Source organism: Exophiala mesophila, assembly GCF_000836275.1.
Source record: "Exophiala mesophila strain CBS 40295 unplaced genomic scaffold supercont1.4, whole genome shotgun sequence".
In the NCBI taxonomy this organism is placed as follows: domain Eukaryota; kingdom Fungi; phylum Ascomycota; class Eurotiomycetes; order Chaetothyriales; family Herpotrichiellaceae; genus Exophiala; species Exophiala mesophila.
The window spans coordinates 1,175,416-1,191,939 of NW_015622507.1; the positions used below are offsets into that span (position 1 = coordinate 1,175,416).

The 16,524-nt window shown below is 50.4% G+C and overlaps 8 protein-coding genes across 8 annotated transcripts; 3 read left to right on the forward strand and 5 right to left on the reverse strand.

The window, feature by feature from the left end:
* Positions 1 to 10: 10 nt before the first annotated feature.
* Positions 11 to 1,927, reverse strand: PV10_05646 (replication factor C subunit 4). The gene is made up of 4 exons (XM_016370342.1): positions 1,801 to 1,927; positions 1,423 to 1,743; positions 951 to 1,373; positions 11 to 886 (listed from the first exon to the last, which is right to left on the reverse strand). Exons 1-4 carry the CDS (start codon positions 1,890 to 1,892, stop codon positions 664 to 666), a joined length of 1,059 nt encoding a protein of 352 aa, XP_016222635.1. The 5' UTR covers positions 1,893 to 1,927; the 3' UTR covers positions 11 to 663.
* A 182-nt stretch (positions 1,928 to 2,109) lies between these two features.
* PV10_05647 (uncharacterized protein) lies at positions 2,110 to 4,241 on the reverse strand. Its single transcript, XM_016370343.1, has 2 exons — positions 3,675 to 4,241; positions 2,110 to 3,620 (listed from the first exon to the last, which is right to left on the reverse strand). The coding sequence occupies exons 1-2, from the start codon at positions 4,113 to 4,115 to the stop codon at positions 2,430 to 2,432; spliced, it is 1,632 nt and encodes a 543-aa protein (XP_016222636.1). The 5' UTR covers positions 4,116 to 4,241; the 3' UTR covers positions 2,110 to 2,429.
* A 2,030-nt stretch (positions 4,242 to 6,271) lies between these two features.
* PV10_05648 (uncharacterized protein) lies at positions 6,272 to 7,993 on the forward strand. Its single transcript, XM_016370344.1, has 4 exons — positions 6,272 to 6,536; positions 6,612 to 6,893; positions 6,945 to 7,078; positions 7,150 to 7,993. Exons 1-4 carry the CDS (start codon positions 6,448 to 6,450, stop codon positions 7,824 to 7,826), a joined length of 1,182 nt encoding a protein of 393 aa, XP_016222637.1. The 5' UTR covers positions 6,272 to 6,447; the 3' UTR covers positions 7,827 to 7,993.
* Positions 7,994 to 8,699: 706 nt separating this feature from the next.
* Positions 8,700 to 10,034, reverse strand: PV10_05649 (uncharacterized protein). Its single transcript, XM_016370345.1, has 2 exons — positions 9,693 to 10,034; positions 8,700 to 9,631 (listed from the first exon to the last, which is right to left on the reverse strand). The coding sequence occupies exons 1-2, from the start codon at positions 9,814 to 9,816 to the stop codon at positions 8,772 to 8,774; spliced, it is 984 nt and encodes a 327-aa protein (XP_016222638.1). The 5' UTR covers positions 9,817 to 10,034; the 3' UTR covers positions 8,700 to 8,771.
* Positions 10,035 to 10,528: 494 nt separating this feature from the next.
* Positions 10,529 to 12,290, forward strand: PV10_05650 (uncharacterized protein). The gene is made up of 2 exons (XM_016370346.1): positions 10,529 to 10,993; positions 11,048 to 12,290. Exons 1-2 carry the CDS (start codon positions 10,710 to 10,712, stop codon positions 11,835 to 11,837), a joined length of 1,074 nt encoding a protein of 357 aa, XP_016222639.1. The 5' UTR covers positions 10,529 to 10,709; the 3' UTR covers positions 11,838 to 12,290.
* Positions 12,169 to 13,288, reverse strand: PV10_05651 (uncharacterized protein). Its single transcript, XM_016370347.1, has 2 exons — positions 12,804 to 13,288; positions 12,169 to 12,728 (listed from the first exon to the last, which is right to left on the reverse strand). The coding sequence occupies exons 1-2, from the start codon at positions 12,853 to 12,855 to the stop codon at positions 12,403 to 12,405; spliced, it is 378 nt and encodes a 125-aa protein (XP_016222640.1). The 5' UTR covers positions 12,856 to 13,288; the 3' UTR covers positions 12,169 to 12,402.
* A 521-nt stretch (positions 13,289 to 13,809) lies between these two features.
* PV10_05652 (uncharacterized protein) lies at positions 13,810 to 14,234 on the reverse strand (the record flags this gene model as incomplete). Its single annotated transcript, XM_016370348.1, has 2 exons — positions 13,810 to 13,955; positions 14,027 to 14,234. 2 exons carry the CDS (start codon positions 14,232 to 14,234, stop codon positions 13,810 to 13,812), a joined length of 354 nt encoding a protein of 117 aa, XP_016222641.1.
* Positions 14,235 to 15,401: 1,167 nt separating this feature from the next.
* Positions 15,402 to 16,418, forward strand: PV10_05653 (uncharacterized protein). The gene is made up of 3 exons (XM_016370349.1): positions 15,402 to 15,558; positions 15,616 to 15,859; positions 15,914 to 16,418. The coding sequence occupies exons 1-3, from the start codon at positions 15,510 to 15,512 to the stop codon at positions 16,077 to 16,079; spliced, it is 459 nt and encodes a 152-aa protein (XP_016222642.1). The 5' UTR covers positions 15,402 to 15,509; the 3' UTR covers positions 16,080 to 16,418.
* The last annotated feature ends 106 nt before the right edge of the window (positions 16,419 to 16,524 follow it).

Consider the following 16,524-nt stretch of genomic DNA (forward strand, 5'->3'; position numbering starts at 1 on the left):
CCCAAGTAAGCATTCTGTTACTCCGTAGTCTAATGAATCCGTGCTGCCGCATGGGTTTGCTCGGCATCCATCAATTGCATCTTCTGTATTGAGCCGTCCAGTCTTACGTGGCCCCTCGTCCACCTCTAGGGAAGGTAACATTCGTTACCGCTCATGATCATAGCCTAATGTAGTACTATAGGTCAACCATACAAGAACATCGTTGGTCAAAGTGTCTTCGTTGGTTCGCCCTGGGTAGGCATTGTCACCAGACACGGCTCCAAAGTGCGTTCAGACAAGTCTCTCACTGGCCCTATCGTTGGTCGATGGAAAGTGATGACGAAGACATTCCGACATAACGCATATTGTCCGGTGCCCCATGGCCAGATGTGGTATAGAATCTGCGTCCCTCAGAGGTGAACATCGTCTGTGGGGGCTTGTGTGCTTCAAGTCGGCATATCGGTCGTCACAGTCCGACTTTGGGCCCCTCGGCCTTGTGCTAGCTCTGTTTAGGTTAGGCGTGTTTGCACCTTCGTGGCTGGTGTTGCACCCGATCACCATGGGCTGAGAACTCATACTCTGGCCAAGAGTCTTCCTACGCATCATCAACTGTCGGCAGATGACTGCGTCAGCCAGATTGACCGAGTTTCAGGCTTTCAGCCCGTAAGCCTTCATGCTGCGGTCTCATCGAGATACCTCAAACATTTCAGGCTTCATGTTGATCTTGCACAATTTCGCCAGACACCCGCTCAATTGAAGAAAGGACTGTACCCCTTCTAGAATTCGCATGTGTGTAAAGCCAATTTCCTTGATGAACTCCAATTTGGAGTGTTCGGAGAGGGTTGGTATCGTCTTCGTTACCCGGAACATGGTGCTGATGATGTCGTGCGACGAATATCCCAGATCCCTGCAGCACCAGCCCATGTCAGCCATGCACATTACACATGTCTTGATGAGATATCGTGACTTACCATAACTCCTTCAATGTGTCCACTGCACTATCGATCTTGCCGTCCCAACAGGCCTTGATCATTGCTTGTATCTTCACCGGATGAGGACTATCTACGACACGGAATACGTTGTCGCCACTGACGAATCCGAATCCTGCCCATGTGCTCTGCAAATTGTTGATGGCCTGCCGCATGTCGCCTTCTGCGCTGAACACCAATGCTGCCAATCCATCTTCTGAGAACTCGACCTTTTCCGCTTCGATGATTTGTGTCAAGCGCTGCACCACTTGTGCATCGGTCAGCCGCGAGTATCGAAGGATCGCGCATCTGGATTGTAAAGGTTCGATAATCTTATTCGACTGATTGCAGGCAAAGGCGAATCGCGTGGTGTTCGAATAGATTTCCATGGTTCTTCGTAAGGCTTGCTGGGCTCCCGATGTCATGCTGTGACAGTGTTAGCTCAGCGCCCCTGTTCCGTCTATCGGCGCCTTACCTATCGGCTTCATCTAGAATCACCAGCTTATGCCGACCTGGAGGCAGTGTAACCTTCTTTTGTGCAAATCCCTTGATCCTGTTCCGGACAACATCAATGCCTCTCTCGTCACTGGCGTTGAGTTCGAGAACGGCTTCCTTGTATGCATCTCCAAGCAAGGTTCGCGCGAGACAGAGGACTGAGGTCGTCTTGCCGATACCTGGCATCCCCGAGATGATGACATGAGGCATGTTTCCATCTTTTGCGATTATCTTGAGCCTCTCGATAGTCTCTGTGTTCCCAACAACATCGTCCAGATAGACAGGTCTGTATTTCTCAACCCTGCACGATGAATTAGTATGTCACTGAGAAACACATTGAAGACCAGGGGCGCAGTACCATGGCAATTCGTACTCTGGGGTCGACGCATTCGCATGCGCATTGAGCGCCTTTCGCGCGCCAGCAGATGACGATTCTGGCTGTGCCGACATTTCGATCAGCCTAGAGTCATCCGGGGAAAGGCCAGTTGTTTGTTGTTGTGAGCAGAACAGAGTACCTTTCGAAATGAGATCTTCAACTCACGCTTGCCGTGGCTGCTCCGCCGTAAACGCGTCGACGCGTAAAGTGCAAAAGCTTGGCACCGCCATGGACCATGACACTCCCCATACGAGTACCTAGGTAGGTCGGTATATTCCTATATAACCACATCGCAATGTTTACGTGCCAAAAAAGGTTGATTTCGGGCAACAGGCAAAATCATGACTTCAATGCATTCAAGGCGAGAGCCAATGGAGCGTGAAGAATATATCGTTTGATATCAAAGAAGGACAAGACTGGCATTTACCGCGCTCTATAACTTCAAACTATACAAGGCTCCGGCTGGCAGGGATGCGCGTCTTAGATGACCTCGTCACAACAGTAGCCTGCATCTTGGATTGAAAATATCTATTGGGAGACACAGGGCGCCAACTATGTCATGACGGGTTGACTGGTAGCATTGCCATGCCTCGACCGGATGTGTTGCCTTGTCAGGCATCTTTGGCAGACAAACTGGCATTCCGTACGGCTTGAGGGTTGATATTCTTGAGGGTTTCAGCCAAGCTGACCTTTCCTCCATCCCGGACCATGGGAGGTCCGACGTAGTTGCGCCTCGCGCCCAAGAACCACCATGCAGCAACAAAAATGGTGAACCCGCCCCAGAGAAGCGAGGCGTAATTCATGCTTTCGGCATCGGTCGGGAGATAGTAGGGGAAGGAGTAGATGACAAACCATACAATCATGTAGGAACAGGCGATGGTAGGAAGTACGTAGCCCCAAATTCCCTTTAATTCAAAGGGACCATAGACCTCGATGTTCTTGCGGCGGGTGATGAGGTTAGGGAGGATGGCGGCAGTGTAGGATGAGCTCGACATGAGGACGAAGGAGCCAACAAAAGCATTGAAAGCAGTCGTACTGCCCACGTAGATAGCACCGAGCGCCGTCACGAGGACTGCGACGATGACGGTCGCGTGCATAGGCATGTTGAGAGTAGGCGAGATCTTGCTGACGAAACGCGGGAAAGGGACGGCGCCATCACGGGACAGAGCCCAAAGAGTACGGCCGCAGGTGATGTATAATCCAACCACGCAAATGCCAATGCAGATGAGAATTAACGCCAAGAGGCCAATGGCACCATCTGCGGAGCCGGTGGCTTGTCGATAGATTTCGGCGATCGGGTAGGGCGACTCGAATAGGGCATCGTAGTCGTTGATGGCGTACAGAATGGCAATCAAATAGGCAAAACCAGTGACGAATCCAATGCTGACCTGGCTCAAGATTGCAAGCGGGACATTGCGCTGAGGATAGGGAATTTCCTCTGCTAAGTGAGTGGTGGTGTCCGGGGTGCCAACGCTGAATGCGCCGTTCAACATGCCAGCGACAAAGACGAAGCCGTTGGGATAACCGATGTCGGCACTCCATTCTCTCCAAACAAAGGAGGAGCTTGCATGTCCTGGACGACCACCGCGGCCTGGCATGACAGTAACGACAATTATGGTGATCAAAAAGCCAGCAAGAATGAAGAAAATTCCGATGTTGTTCAGGTAGGGCATGGCTTTGTTAAACAGGCAAACGATCGTGCATGCGATCCAGGTGGTGATGATATAGGTGACAAAGACGTGCCATGATTCCATGACATAGTCAGGATGCTTGAGGGCGTACATCTGCACGATGGTGTTGGACTAGACATCGGTCAGTAAGAAAATGCTGAAATTACAGCAGAGGGCATAACATACGAAGATGGAAGTCATGGAAGCAGCGCCTAGGACCCAAGCAAGAGTGTTCCACCATCCTGCAAAGAAGCCCACACTTCTTCCCCATTTTGGGCCTGCGGTGACGGTAGCCCAATGATAGACACCGGCAGAGGAAGGGATGGCGGATGCAAGCTCTGCTATCGATGCGGCGACGGTCCAGTAGAAGACGGAAACGACCAGAAATTCGTAGAGAACGCCAGGAGGACCACCATTGAAAATGGCGACCAAGATTGAGCCACCAATTGCAGGCCAAACATTGCCAACGACGAGGCCAACACCGGCGAGAGAGAGGAGGGAAAAGTTGCGATGGAGTTCTTGAGCGTGACCAGATGCGTTGATAACGACTCCGTCTTCGGGAGCGGCCTGAGTAGAACCGGTAGAAGACTCCTCTGGATGAGGCTCTTTATTATTAACCTCTGCCATTTCGTGTCTCTAACACACCAACGTCTTTGGTCGGAGCAGGATGAGAGACGATGACAGAGAGCAGTAAATCAAGACGCGAAAGAGAAACGTCAACAAGAAGCAGGGTCTGCACAAGAAGATTGACAGCAACAGCGAGCCATTGCAACGGAAACAGGAAAATCCTGGGCCTTTCTAGATCAAGGTGGTAGTTTGAGTGGAAACACTCAGCGAGACAGCTGGAAAAGCCTTGAGTCGGATATGGTGATTGGCTTCGAGGGATAAGGTTGGGTCAATTTGTGGAGCGAGAAACCATTGATGTAGTTGTAAGACGAAGCAGGGCTCAGACGCCTATTGTTGTCCAAGGTTCAAGGGTGGCCGGCGTGGCCAGTCACGGCAGTGCTATGCACGGTCGCCCGATAAGGATTGACTGCCGAGTCCTCTTGGCACTTTCACTGACATTTGCGTTCGCGTGGTACCTTTAGGTACCTTAGGTATGCAAGGGCATATCTGTACTCCGTAGTCGTAGTATAAGGTACCAGGTAGGTACTTAGTGTGGTTTGGACGCACGTGTGGTGCAAGGGTCGCTTGTCTCTAGGCCACATGCAATGGCGACGCAGTGTACGAATAGGTAGGTAAGTTCTGTAGATCCCAATGGGGGGCAGGGGAGGCCAGCGGGTGCCTTGACGATATTTGGCAGGTGGCATGGGCCTCTTGATCCGGCTTGTTGGCAGTGTGACCAGGGGCCAGAAATTTATAGTGAGGGATCGTGGGTCCAGATCGGACGCATAGCTACCCCAGCAGTTGACAATAATGATGGTAGCCCACCACGTTGGGTTGGTACCTACCTCAAAGAGCTATTCAGACCAGGACAGAGCGCATTATAAGGATCCTTTGTCAACCGTGCGGTGATGCTTTTGCACGTGCACACTCGAGGCCGCCTCGGACGCCAGTTCTTAGGCCAATGGCCCCTCTATTCCGGGAGGCTTCGAGTGCTTAAATGACACTCATCATATTGACAACCACAGGATATCCACATATCTGCCGCCATGCCTCTTACCCGATACTCTTCTCGAAGGTCTCAGTAGTATGCATAAGAAGTACGGAGTACTACTCAATAAAGTATAGTAGTAGTGTGATTATACTACTGTGGTAAACTGTGATTCCAACCTGGCTCTTCCGTGTCCCCGACTGGAGTTGTCTCTCCAGTTGTGTGACCTTTCCCGTTTTAGGGCTCATCCTCGCTTATCAACGAGCAGGATTCATTGCGGAATTTTGTGACACACAACAGTACTGACTGGTGTTCCGACCCTGGGTCTACCGTTGAACTTAATGCAGGTCCCAGTGCACGCAGCTTAACGGTTACTGGCATACGTACAATTATCTAGCCAGAGTCTGACTAGGCATATACCACTATCTCAGTTGAACTTTCTCTAGGTTTATAACCGTCGATTTCAAGTGCCAACGACCAAGAAGTGGCCACCTTGGCAGATGCTATGCCAAGATTAAGCTTTCAGTTGTTGGTGGAGGCTCCTTCCACTTGCATCATAAAATGTAGGTAACAAAAAGTATCTTCACAGTCGCACCTGCAACATGTGTGGGTGGGTCAACATCTCCGCTGACCACGGCTTGCCGTTTGTCCACTTTGACTTCTGTCATGATTAGGTCTCTGAATCTCCCCGGCGGCGAGGTCGCCCATCCACTTACCAGTGCCACCGTCGCGGTCACTGGTCGAGCCATGATCCGGCTAGCAAACTCTCCTTGATCAAACTCTCCTGCTTCAAGTAAGGACTTGCAAGTGTCTTGACTTGACGTTCACAATGTCATCCGGTTGGCAGTGTCCCCTGGTGAGCAACGCTTCCCATCTCCACAGTCAAACCACTCAAACCTGGTAGTCGCAGAACCCAAACGAGACATCAGGATCATTTCCGTGTACCTGACTCCACAAACCGGCAATTGCGTCCAGCAGTCTTGAGTCGACTGCGCTCCTGTCCTGGTCTCGGTTCAAAATAGGCAATTACCGTCGTTGCAACCCATCCTGACCAGCGTGACCAGATACGAGAGGTCAAGATTCCAGAATCTGCGGGAGAGCGGGGATCGCCAAAGACCAAGGGGCAGGGACCACTTGTTTTCATGCCAGCGCTATTGTCTTGGGCTGGGTCTGCAAAGTCAATCCTCTTAAGCAAGCCACTCGAGCATACCCAGCGCCGCAGACACTAACCCTCACGCCCAGTTGGAGCACATCGACAGTCCAGCCAGCGTTGACCCGTGGGTCAGTCGTTATATTGCACTGACAATCCCATCACCAGTCTTTCCAGCTGACCATTGCACCTGCGCCTGTCAACAGCGCATCGACATGTCTGACATTCAGTCCCCCAACCCGGGCTTTGTGCCCGAGTCCTGGAGTTTGTATGGCGTCGGCGCCTTCTTCGGACTTCTTCGACTGTGAGTATGCCAGCGGGGACTCGGCCGCATATCAATTCTCGACTTTGGCCATATCTAACAGAGACATTGTCGCAGATATGCCAAGTTACGGAGGGTGGGCTGGCGAAAACTCCAACTCGACGATGGCTTCATCGCCTTCGGGTTGGTCTCCTACACCATGCTCTGTGTCTCGTTCAATCAAATGGCAACCGGCGCAGGTTCCAATCTGATGACGCCCGAGGAAGAAGCCCAACTCACTCCAGAGATCATTGCGGACAGGATCCGAGGCAGTAAATGGGTCTTCGTCTCGGAGCATGCCATGCTCTTGACTATCTGGAGCATGAAAGCTGCAATGTTGACCCTTTATGCCAGAGTCACGTATGTCTTCTCTACCCAAGAGACCCCTTTAACGCTAACCACGTCGAATAGCGAGGGATTAAGAGTGCGTAAGCTCCTCAACGCACTCATTGTATGGACTATATGCGCCTTTCTCGGTGATGTACTTGCCTTGTTTCTCATCTGTCGACCTCTATCGCAATATTGGGCGGTCCCACCGAACAACCGTAAGCACCACCGCCTCATCGCCCCTCCCGTTGACTCCCCGAAAACCACTGACCGCAAGCGTGTTCTATAGCACAATGCTCTACATACGAATACTTTCAGATCGTGAACGCCGTCTTCAACATCTCCACCGACGTCTTCATTCTAGCTATTGGAATTCCGCCTGTCATGAAAGCCCGACTGTCAGTGCAACAGAAGTTGGTGCTGGGTGTCATCTTTGGTATGGGTACCTTTGTGATCGTGGCCGCCGTCCTCCGCGCCATTTACTGCTTGGTGCCATCACTTGTGTCCTACGTCTACATGAATTGGTATTTCCGCGAAGCATCGGTGGCCATCTATGTGACCATCCTCCCTGGTCTCTGGGTCTTCTTCCGAGAGATCTTTCCCATCCTTTCCAAGTTTGGTACCAGCCGCAAAGGCACGAAAGCAACCTCGGGCGACAATCACACTGCGAATTGGCGAGGGCAACCTCTGGCCAAGAAAAGCCACAACACCTTTGACCATGGCTCGAATCGCCACAATCTCGGCTCGTCCAAAGATTTCGACCTCGACCTCGACCTTGACACCTACCCAATCAGCAAGTCCGTCGTCACCGGCTCTGAGCACGAACTCGAGCGCGGACGGTCCATGTCCGAAGCCCACAATGGCGATACGTCGTCGACAAGTTCCAGAGGGTTCGACCAGGCCGCCAACGAAATCAGGCGCGATGTCACCTTCACAGTCGAGAGAGTTCCCATGGAGAAACCGTGAGAATTTGATCAACTTTGAAATAGAATACTGTGCGTTTACACTGGCATCGAGTTTGTACGATATTATGAATAAATATGCAGCGAGTACAGCAAGCATCAAGCTCTTTACAGGCTCTCGAACATACCACCTCCCTTGCACAAGGAACCGTTGTACCGAAGTGGTCTCCCATTATGACAGTTTCTAAACCATGATAGCGAATGTAGATACTGAATGCAAAGCAATTTGCAACCTTACGAAGCTCCTGAAAATGGCCTGGATCCATCCTGCCCAGATAAGATATGCTCAAAGACAACTAAACACGGGGATGCACACAATGCAGACGAAGTGGAAAACAGGTCGACTTCGGGCAAGGGCAAACTAGGTCACGCTTTATTAGTGCCTCCTGGATTTGTGGTCCTGCACTAGTGCCTGCGGAAATGCACCCATCAGGTGGGGACTTGCAATTGACAACCCGAGGTCCCAAGCCGTGGAAGTCCTCCCGAACCCATGGTACGCAGTCGTGGCCGTCTGCATGGGCTCGATTCTGTAGACTTGTAAAGTGGGGTGTCGTTGATGTAGAGTTTTGAGCTACGAGGTTGATCCCTAAAGAACTTTTCGCAGGAAAGGGAAAAACCATTAGACTTCGATGAGTGGACAAAGCGTACAAACTTACGGTGCTACACACTTTCCCTTTGAGAATGGGAATGCATATCCCCCCTCAACTTGAGGGGTCGGGGTTTGACACTGCAACGACGACTATAGACCAGAGCTGTGTCATATCTCCACAAGGCAGTACATATGAGACACTAGAGTACGACGGGTACTCGGACACTCGGGGCTCTCGTAACTCTTGTAACCCCTGAGAACCAACCGAAGCAGCAACCCTGGGTCGGCAGAGAATATTTGAGTCTAGGACCGAGGGGAGAGGTGTGTATTGTCTGACAACTCTTGTTAAACTACATGGAGCTAAAGGGTGCCCGTCTTCCCCTGCTTGGGAACCACAGTGGAGTTCACAGTTTCCTCGTCCGTGGACCCGAACAAGTTGGGTAATGCCCACCTAGTGTTCTCGTAGACAAGAAAGGTCACGCAAGTGCTTGGGACAACGCGTAGAAGGTTGGGGAAGAGACCTTTGTAAAACCCGACCAATCCCTCGTTCCGCCATACCATCTTGATGAGGTTGATCACGCCAGGTCCTTTCACGTGGATTGCTGCGCTAGGGTCATATGTTTGTAGCCTTGCACGTACCAACTGATGGGGATATGTCGCAATCCCGGCGAAGATTTTCGACAATGACGACGTGATCAATGTATCGGTGTTGGTGAGCTGGCCGTCAGGGTGTTGCGCCTTTCGCCAGATCTTGAGTTTCTCATAAGCCAGGAAATACAAGGAGCCATGACTGACTCCGACAAGTGTTGGGGTCAAGCCGTGGAAGAATCCTCTCATGCCTTCAGTCTTGTATATCGCCCGCAGGCCAGGAATCATGCCGGGATATGCCCCAGTTTGAGTGGCAGAAGTGGAAAGCATGCGTGTCTTGACCACCCAGATTGGGTTGGTCAGAATGGCAGACAGCAGTCCAGACATAGACGATGCCGCAAGATAATCGACCGCGGTCAGTGCTTGACCAGGAGCATATTCCCTGACATTGCGAATCAGGTCTTGGGCCTGGCGGTACCATAGAAAGTACAATCCCCAGCCAGCAGAATTTCCCACCAGGTTTGGGGTCAGCCCTCGATATAGGGCGGCAATCCTAGTCGGGCCTTCATTCCGCAAGATATCGCGGAGGACGGATCTCGAAGAGTTGAGCAGAGGATGAGAGGAGGTGTCGACTGGGGAGGCATTAGTCTAGTTCAAGTTCGGCTGTGTTATCGGTAGGCAAGTGATACGAACCCTGTAACCTCGTCTTAATGATATCGAGAGGATGCACTATCACTGTGGAGACCAAGCCAGCGGAAAGGCCAGAAATGGTCTCGATAGTGGCCGGAGAGAGGCCATGGGATTGTGACGTGGTCATCAGTGACAGCTTAAGGTGACTGTGAGTACGACTGCGAGGCCAGATTGGAAGGCGGGACAGAGTAGCGGCTGTAGGTTGAGGTGCCGAGATCGAGGATCATATCGATTGCAATGGGGAGAAAGATGTTGTTAAAGATACCTCTGAACTTAACTAGACATCAGTAGGGCATGTTTGCATCGTGGACAGTGATGGTGAAGTAACAACATCGAGTTGGCAAAATTTAATATCATGACAAAGATGACGCAGGTTGTATTATTGACTGTCTGGAGATGTGGAAACCACTACCACGTGAGCCAGCACTTGGAACCATAAGCTTCACCGTATTATATCTGCTCTTGATGACAATGTACTCTGCTGTAATTTTATGCAGGCACGCAGGCCACATTCAACCTGTGACAGGGCTCTATGAGGCACGGAGGCTCTTCACGGCTGCTCCTTCTGCCTGGTGGTGTGCTGGCCAATTGGTGATATGTCAGGGTCCATGTGGTTCCCCTGGAGCTCCTCAGACCACCCTTATAGGCTGTTAACCACCCACGGAGCTTCCACCTCCCAGGCCGGGTCGCCGTTATCGGTGCAGTGACTGGTGGTTTTGATTAACGGTGGGCACTTCGGCACCGGGAGTTGAGATCACCATTTCACGCCACTCAAGTTGTACCTGACTAAAAATCCCGTTTGCGCCTACCCAAGTTGATCGCCCTACACTTTTATGGAATTGTTGATTTTTCTGGTCTTCAACCGCATCTTGTATATCCTAAGGTACCACTTTGTCGCCTTCCACTCTGCACGTTGCTCTCACATACCTCGACGACCTCCGGTTCGATTACCGCCATTCTCCCTTGTCACATCCCTCTAAACTATTACGCTGGCCTAGGTCCGAGTGGCCATAATCCACAATGGATATCGTCCTCGAGATCGTTGACACCCTCGCGCTCGATCGTATCTACTCTGCTGTGCTTCCTGCGAGTCCCTCTTCCTATCTGTCTCAAAAGTTCAACAACCTCACCACCTCCACCTTCTCGAGCGTGCGCGATGGTGCTGTGGCAACTCCTCAATACACCTACATCTATGAACCTGCATCCAAGTTCATTTCCCTCAATCCCACCCAATGGGCGTATAGCAGCTCTCTGCCACGAGACAACGTCTACAGACAAGCCATCAGTCTATTCCTGGTAGTATGGTAAGTTTTCGTCTCAATCACAAGCTCCTCGGCCTGCCATTAACCTTGCAATAGGGTATTCGGACTTTTGTTGTATTTCATCTGCGCCACTCTCTCCTACGTGTTCATCTTCGACAAAACTACCGTCAATCATCCAAAGTACTTGAAGAACCAGGTACGCCTTGAAATCGCTCAGGCCAACAAAGCCATGCCAGGTATGGCAATCCTCACCGCGGCTTGTATGTTGGCCGAAGTTCGGGGGTATTCCAAGCTGTACGACGTCGCTGAGGATGCACCGTTCTCTCTATACAACTGGCTCCAATTCCCTTTCTTCATCCTCTTCACCGACTTCCTCATCTACTGGATCCACCGCGGACTCCATCATCCAAGGGTCTACAAGACCTTGCACAAGCCCCATCACAAATGGATCATGCCAACCCCCTATGCCTCACATGCATTCCATCCATTGGACGGGTTCGCTCAGTCGATTCCTTACCACTTGTTCCCCTTCATGTTTCCGCTACAAAAGTTTGCATACATTGCCCTGTTTGCCTTTATCAACATCTGGACGATTTTCATCCACGATGGCGAATACTATGCAAACTCGGCTCTGATTAATGGTGCGGCGTGCCATACCATGCATCATTTATTCTTCAGCTGCAACTATGGACAATTCACAACACTCTGGGATCGTCTAGGCGGGAGTTACAGAAAGCCCAACGATGAGCTCTTCAAGCGTGAGACCAAGATGGGAAAGAAGGAATGGGAGCGCCAGACCAAGGAAATGGAGAAAATCCAGCTCGAGGTCGAAGGAGCCGATGACCGAAGTTATGCTGCAAGCGAGGATGTGAAGAAATCGCAGTGATTTGGTCTCAAGCGCAATATGTAGGGTAAAGAGGCGTTCTGAGCGTGCATCTTGGATCTTTTGGGTAGTGGGCTTAATGCAGAGTAATGATCTCGCTCCAGATGTCGTGCTGCCACTCAAGTGTAAATAGGCAGGACGGCGACTATTAATACGAACAAGCACATAGCATTTAAAGAAGGTTCTCCCGGCAGGGATATGGATACATAATTCATCAATCGATTTCTCGTACCTTGGGACAAGAGGGAGACTCATTGGTTGGGTACACATTCTATCGGCTAAATCGCCGCCTCGATCTGGTTCAGAAAAAAGTCAGGGATAGAAGAGGAATGGATGAGGAAAAATGAACTATATTCAGTTTGAGATGTCCAACATTAAATTCATAGACCAAGGAGGGATAGATTATGACAGGCTATGAAAAACCCTCGAACGACAGCTGCATGAGATTGATATCTGGAAAATATGGCCGAATCAAACTGATCGGCCTGTACCATGCTACCGTGCCTGGACGCCATGTCGAGTCGCCTCGAGATGCCCCGAAGATCAAAGTCCCGTCTTTGTATAGTGTCTAGGAAAATGAAACAAACTTGGGATCTCTCGGAATACCGTCGGCACTGATGCCGGCCTTTTTAAATCTCTGCTCCATGTAGACACGTCTAGCTTCGTCGAAATTGACGCCTCGAATCTTCATTAATCGTTGAATTTCCCGCTTGGACTTGGGGTCCAGTCCTGAGCGCGAGTCGCCTTCCATGACATTGCTGGACAGATCAAAATCGGCCGACGTGAAACCAGATTCAACGTCGCCCATGAAACTTGTCGGAAGTCGTGAGTACATGACGTCCTGCACTCGAGAGGGTAGATATGGTGTCCATCGTTCGCGAAGTAGGTAGAGCGCTGTTCATGGCGGGCATCAGTCAGTCGCATTTCACATATTGGAGGCAGTAGACAGCGGGATCGATATTCACTGACCTGTTCCAAGAACAAATGAAGCGAAAAAGATAAAGTAGAGGAGGTAGCCCATGGTGAGGGTTGGGGCGCGCCGAAGGGGCGGGGGTGGTTGGATGATCAGGTATGACTGCCGTCGAGGATGATTGCCGGTTAATTATGGATAGCAGATGGAACAATCTTGACGTGATCCCACTTCGGTCTTGTTGGAGTTGAACTGATTCCCTGGTCAGGCCTCGGACCTTTGGGCTTTTACATTCGTGTCATAAAGATTGAGAGATGGAGAGATGGGCTTGAGGGATAAATGAGGTTGCTGCCTTGTAGGAGTGGCCGGGTAGAGAGGCGCGGCGGCGCGAGTAGTTGGCTTAGCTGCCGGTTTATTGGCATCTTGGGAGAACCAAGTGGTGGTCCAAGCAGTTGTCGTCAGGTTTTGGTGTCAGGAATGCGCGTGTACAGCCGAAGGAGCCCGGGGAATCCCAGATTTCTAGGCATCTTTGGCCCAATCCGTTTGGATTTCCAGGCCTCGGGCTTCGAAATCCTGCGCCCTAAGTAGGGCCGAGCTGTTTTATTGATTATTGATTTGCCACGAACGATAGGCCGACAGCCACTAAATACACCTAAGTAGTAGCCTTAGGCCGACTTGTGCATCCCTTACATAATTGCACACTCCAACCAGAAGAGGTTTGATCCTATGAAATACTCCAACTCGACCATTGTGAACGGCGGGGAAATCCAGTGTGATCATCTCTTGTGCGATGTCACCGACACCGTTATCAACTGGATCCTCTGTTCTGGTGTCAGGACAACATTTGTTCAAGGTACACATGCAAGCCGCTCATAAATAGTCCACCATGCCAGGTGCCTTAGGGAGCTACCGTCAGTGAATAAAATGTGCTGGGAAAGTGTGACTGGATTGTGGCATCATACCACCAACAAATATTCCACATCTACGATATGGGTTGTCTTTACGACTTCTGCCTATTGCTGAAGTCTAGGAAAGAAGCAGCCCAGGTATCTCTGTCTAAATATATCAACTGAATTCCCTTGGATTCAAATCGTCTCTATGAAGACCATCCCCTCCTCCCAGCGAATTTAGACCTTGTCCGAATATAACATTCTCTACACCAACCACAATCCGAAGCGGCATGGCCATGAAGTTGGCAGTATCTTTGCGATCTAAGCCATGCGTCAACAGCGGACCAGACCAAGTCAGAAGAACAACATCAGCAGAGCAGACAAATACTTACGCAGAGTATTGTTTGCATACTCAGGACTGCCATAAAATTGTTCGAAATCGTCCCAATTCTTGACGTACAGCTCGGAGCATCCGTCGAAATCTAATTGCTCTAGACCCGTGGCCTTTGCCTTCTCTTTCAATTCCGGCGTTATATGTGTCTGATTGGGAAATTTAGCATTCGTTGAGAACCATAGGCACCAGATCACATGCCTGGACATATCGCAAGATACTGCATGCCCCAAAGTGCTTGCTCGTCAATGTTAAATCTGCGTGGACCGTTTCCCAATGCTTGTAGAATTGCTCGTAGCTAACATGTGGAAGTTTCTTGAAGAAGAAAGATATCTTGATATATGGTTGTCTATTAGCTTCTGCATTGTACGATAATCTCTCATGACGAAAGTCATGTTCAATTAAGTGATTCGACATCTCTCTGGGGTTAATTTAGAGCACTATGAAAGTGATTTGCAAAGGATAGCAGGATAACAAGGTCTGATATCTGCTAGATCGCCATTTGGATACGGCAAGCCGAGAATATAATTCACAAACAGGGCCAGCAACGGTGTATGCCCATGGGTGGAAAACGTTTGCCGAATAATGGTGGCACGCGGCACAAATTGTTTCCCACCTTCTACAATTGTCTAATCGATCTGATCATTGCCAGCATCGTGATTTCACCCCTCGTACTACTTACACACCTGTTGCTCGAGGTTCTCAATTTGGCCGCTGAGCGTGATGGAGTATAGGGCTAAAATGTAAGGCGACGACTACCTTAGGGCTGTGCATAGTTGATCCTGTGTGTATCAAGGTAGAGTATATGCTGTTGGTTCTCTTGCTGTAGTAGGTGGAAGGGTTACTGATGTACCTATCCCTGACCAAGAGATGCCTGACACTGACCACAGAGACAAAGAGTCCGAAAGTCGGACGGAGACAAGACAAAGTGTGAGACCAATTACCCAAAGCAGTGCTCAGCAATACTTCTTTGGGAAAATCAAGGTTAAGTTCATGGCTCAGCATGGTCTCGGAGGAATTTTCGCGAGGCATCCATGGTGACCGCCAATAAGATCGGACCACCTCTCGAACTATGTATGGCCTTGAGGTTGCAGCATCCGGCTTCAGGTCTGTGGTGGCAGATTTGGTTCAGCTTGGATGCATTGTAGAGACCACAAAATACGAGAAGCCATGGTTGAAACTGTGTGGCCAAAGGTGCGAAAACGAGGATTTATATGTCAACAACTAGGAAACCATCCATTGCTTTATGAGATGCCCGTAGCACGTGTTGGGTTTCTGCAATAATAAAGTACGGAGTAATGATGCTTGGAGGCGACTGGACTGGAGACTTTCTTAGCCTGTTGTGCCACTTGTGCCTCTTGTGCCTGGCCCCAGACTGACAATGCCAAGCCCGACCAACCAAAGTGCGCACAAGAAACACTACTCATCAATTTCCTATCAAAAGTTCGAGCGACGACAACCCCATTCACCCACGCCTGTACAAGATGTCTACCCCTACCAACGTGTCCGCAGACCTCATCTGGGAGGTTGTGCGTAAGTTCAGCCGATTCGTACTGAAATTCGAGTGATTTGGACTGAAAATTGTCACAGGAAACAACAATGCCTACCTCGTCAAGCGCAACAGCTCTGGCGGCAGCCAATTCTCCCGAGATCCTTTCAATCTGACCAACACACACTCGAGAACACAGGCTGGATTCGTCAATGACAAGGCCGTCTCAGTTCAACCCACCGAGAACGGAGGCGTGACGGTGCAGACCAAGAAATCTGGAAAGGCCAACAAGCCCGCGTCGCACTACAACACTCACACCTACGGAAAGACCACTTCCAACAGAAAGTAAGTTGGGCAATATTTGAGGGGAAATGGTTGGATTCTGATTTTTTACGGCAGACTCTACAAGAACATCGCAGATGCTGTTGGCAAGAATTCTTACCGATCTGATTTGAACAAATCTGCCGTCGCCCGTGCCAGTGCCATCAAGGATTCTCAGCGAGTGAAGAAGGATACCCCTGCAAGCAAGCCCCGTGGAGCCAAGGCACGCAAGGCTGAGGTCTAAATATTCCCTAGACCTCAGTTTTATTGTTTGCGTGCGAGGATCAGATAGATTCAGGAAAAGTGCATAGCAAGGGCATGTCTCATCAGGTAACGAGACAAGGCAAGACAAGAGGGTCGCTCCCATCACTTCTGGCAACATGATGATATGTTGGTTGCATAGGGGCAGCTGGTCGGCTGCTGGTGACGGCGAGATGTTGTGGCAAATGGCGACAACCATGCCGAAAGCGATCCGACGTGCCACATCCGATACCATGCAAGAATGAAAGTGGATTTATTAGCCGTGGCACGAAGCCCGAGATTCTAGGTCCAAGATGTAAATGATCAAAGTCTACTAGCCTGACCCGAATTATTTTCGTATTGTAAAGAGGCCCAGTGCCAGCCTTGTGGTGATGAGGGCGTTTTAGGGATCTGGACGGCGCTGCCACGGAGATTCAGATACTCAGTGG

Coding starts and splice junctions, on each gene's coding strand:
- PV10_05646 (XM_016370342.1), bottom strand. CDS start 1,892: ATGTCGGCACAGCCAGAATCGTCATCTGCTGGCGCGCGAAAGGCGCTC. Junction 1,744..1,800: donor CCAGAGTACGAATTGCCATG/GTACTGCGCCCC, acceptor TTCATCGTGCAG/GGTTGAGAAATACAGACCTG. Junction 887..950: donor GACACATTGAAGGAGTTATG/GTAAGTCACGAT, acceptor CTGGTGCTGCAG/GGATCTGGGATATTCGTCGC.
- PV10_05647 (XM_016370343.1), bottom strand. CDS start 4,115: ATGGCAGAGGTTAATAATAAAGAGCCTCATCCAGAGGAGTCTTCTACC. Junction 3,621..3,674: donor CTTCCATGACTTCCATCTTC/GTATGTTATGCC, acceptor ACCGATGTCTAG/TCCAACACCATCGTGCAGAT.
- PV10_05648 (XM_016370344.1), top strand. CDS start 6,448: ATGTCTGACATTCAGTCCCCCAACCCGGGCTTTGTGCCCGAGTCCTGG. Junction 6,894..6,944: donor ACCCTTTATGCCAGAGTCAC/GTATGTCTTCTC, acceptor CACGTCGAATAG/CGAGGGATTAAGAGTGCGTA. Junction 7,079..7,149: donor GGCGGTCCCACCGAACAACC/GTAAGCACCACC, acceptor CGTGTTCTATAG/CACAATGCTCTACATACGAA.
- PV10_05649 (XM_016370345.1), bottom strand. CDS start 9,816: ATGACCACGTCACAATCCCATGGCCTCTCTCCGGCCACTATCGAGACC. Junction 9,632..9,692: donor CATTAAGACGAGGTTACAGG/GTTCGTATCACT, acceptor ATGCCTCCCCAG/TCGACACCTCCTCTCATCCT.
- PV10_05650 (XM_016370346.1), top strand. CDS start 10,710: ATGGATATCGTCCTCGAGATCGTTGACACCCTCGCGCTCGATCGTATC. Junction 10,994..11,047: donor AGTCTATTCCTGGTAGTATG/GTAAGTTTTCGT, acceptor ACCTTGCAATAG/GGTATTCGGACTTTTGTTGT.
- PV10_05651 (XM_016370347.1), bottom strand. CDS start 12,855: ATGGGCTACCTCCTCTACTTTATCTTTTTCGCTTCATTTGTTCTTGGA. Junction 12,729..12,803: donor TTCATTTGTTCTTGGAACAG/GTCAGTGAATAT, acceptor CGCCATGAACAG/CGCTCTACCTACTTCGCGAA.
- PV10_05653 (XM_016370349.1), top strand. CDS start 15,510: ATGTCTACCCCTACCAACGTGTCCGCAGACCTCATCTGGGAGGTTGTG. Junction 15,559..15,615: donor CCTCATCTGGGAGGTTGTGC/GTAAGTTCAGCC, acceptor AAATTGTCACAG/GAAACAACAATGCCTACCTC. Junction 15,860..15,913: donor AAGACCACTTCCAACAGAAA/GTAAGTTGGGCA, acceptor TTTTTACGGCAG/ACTCTACAAGAACATCGCAG.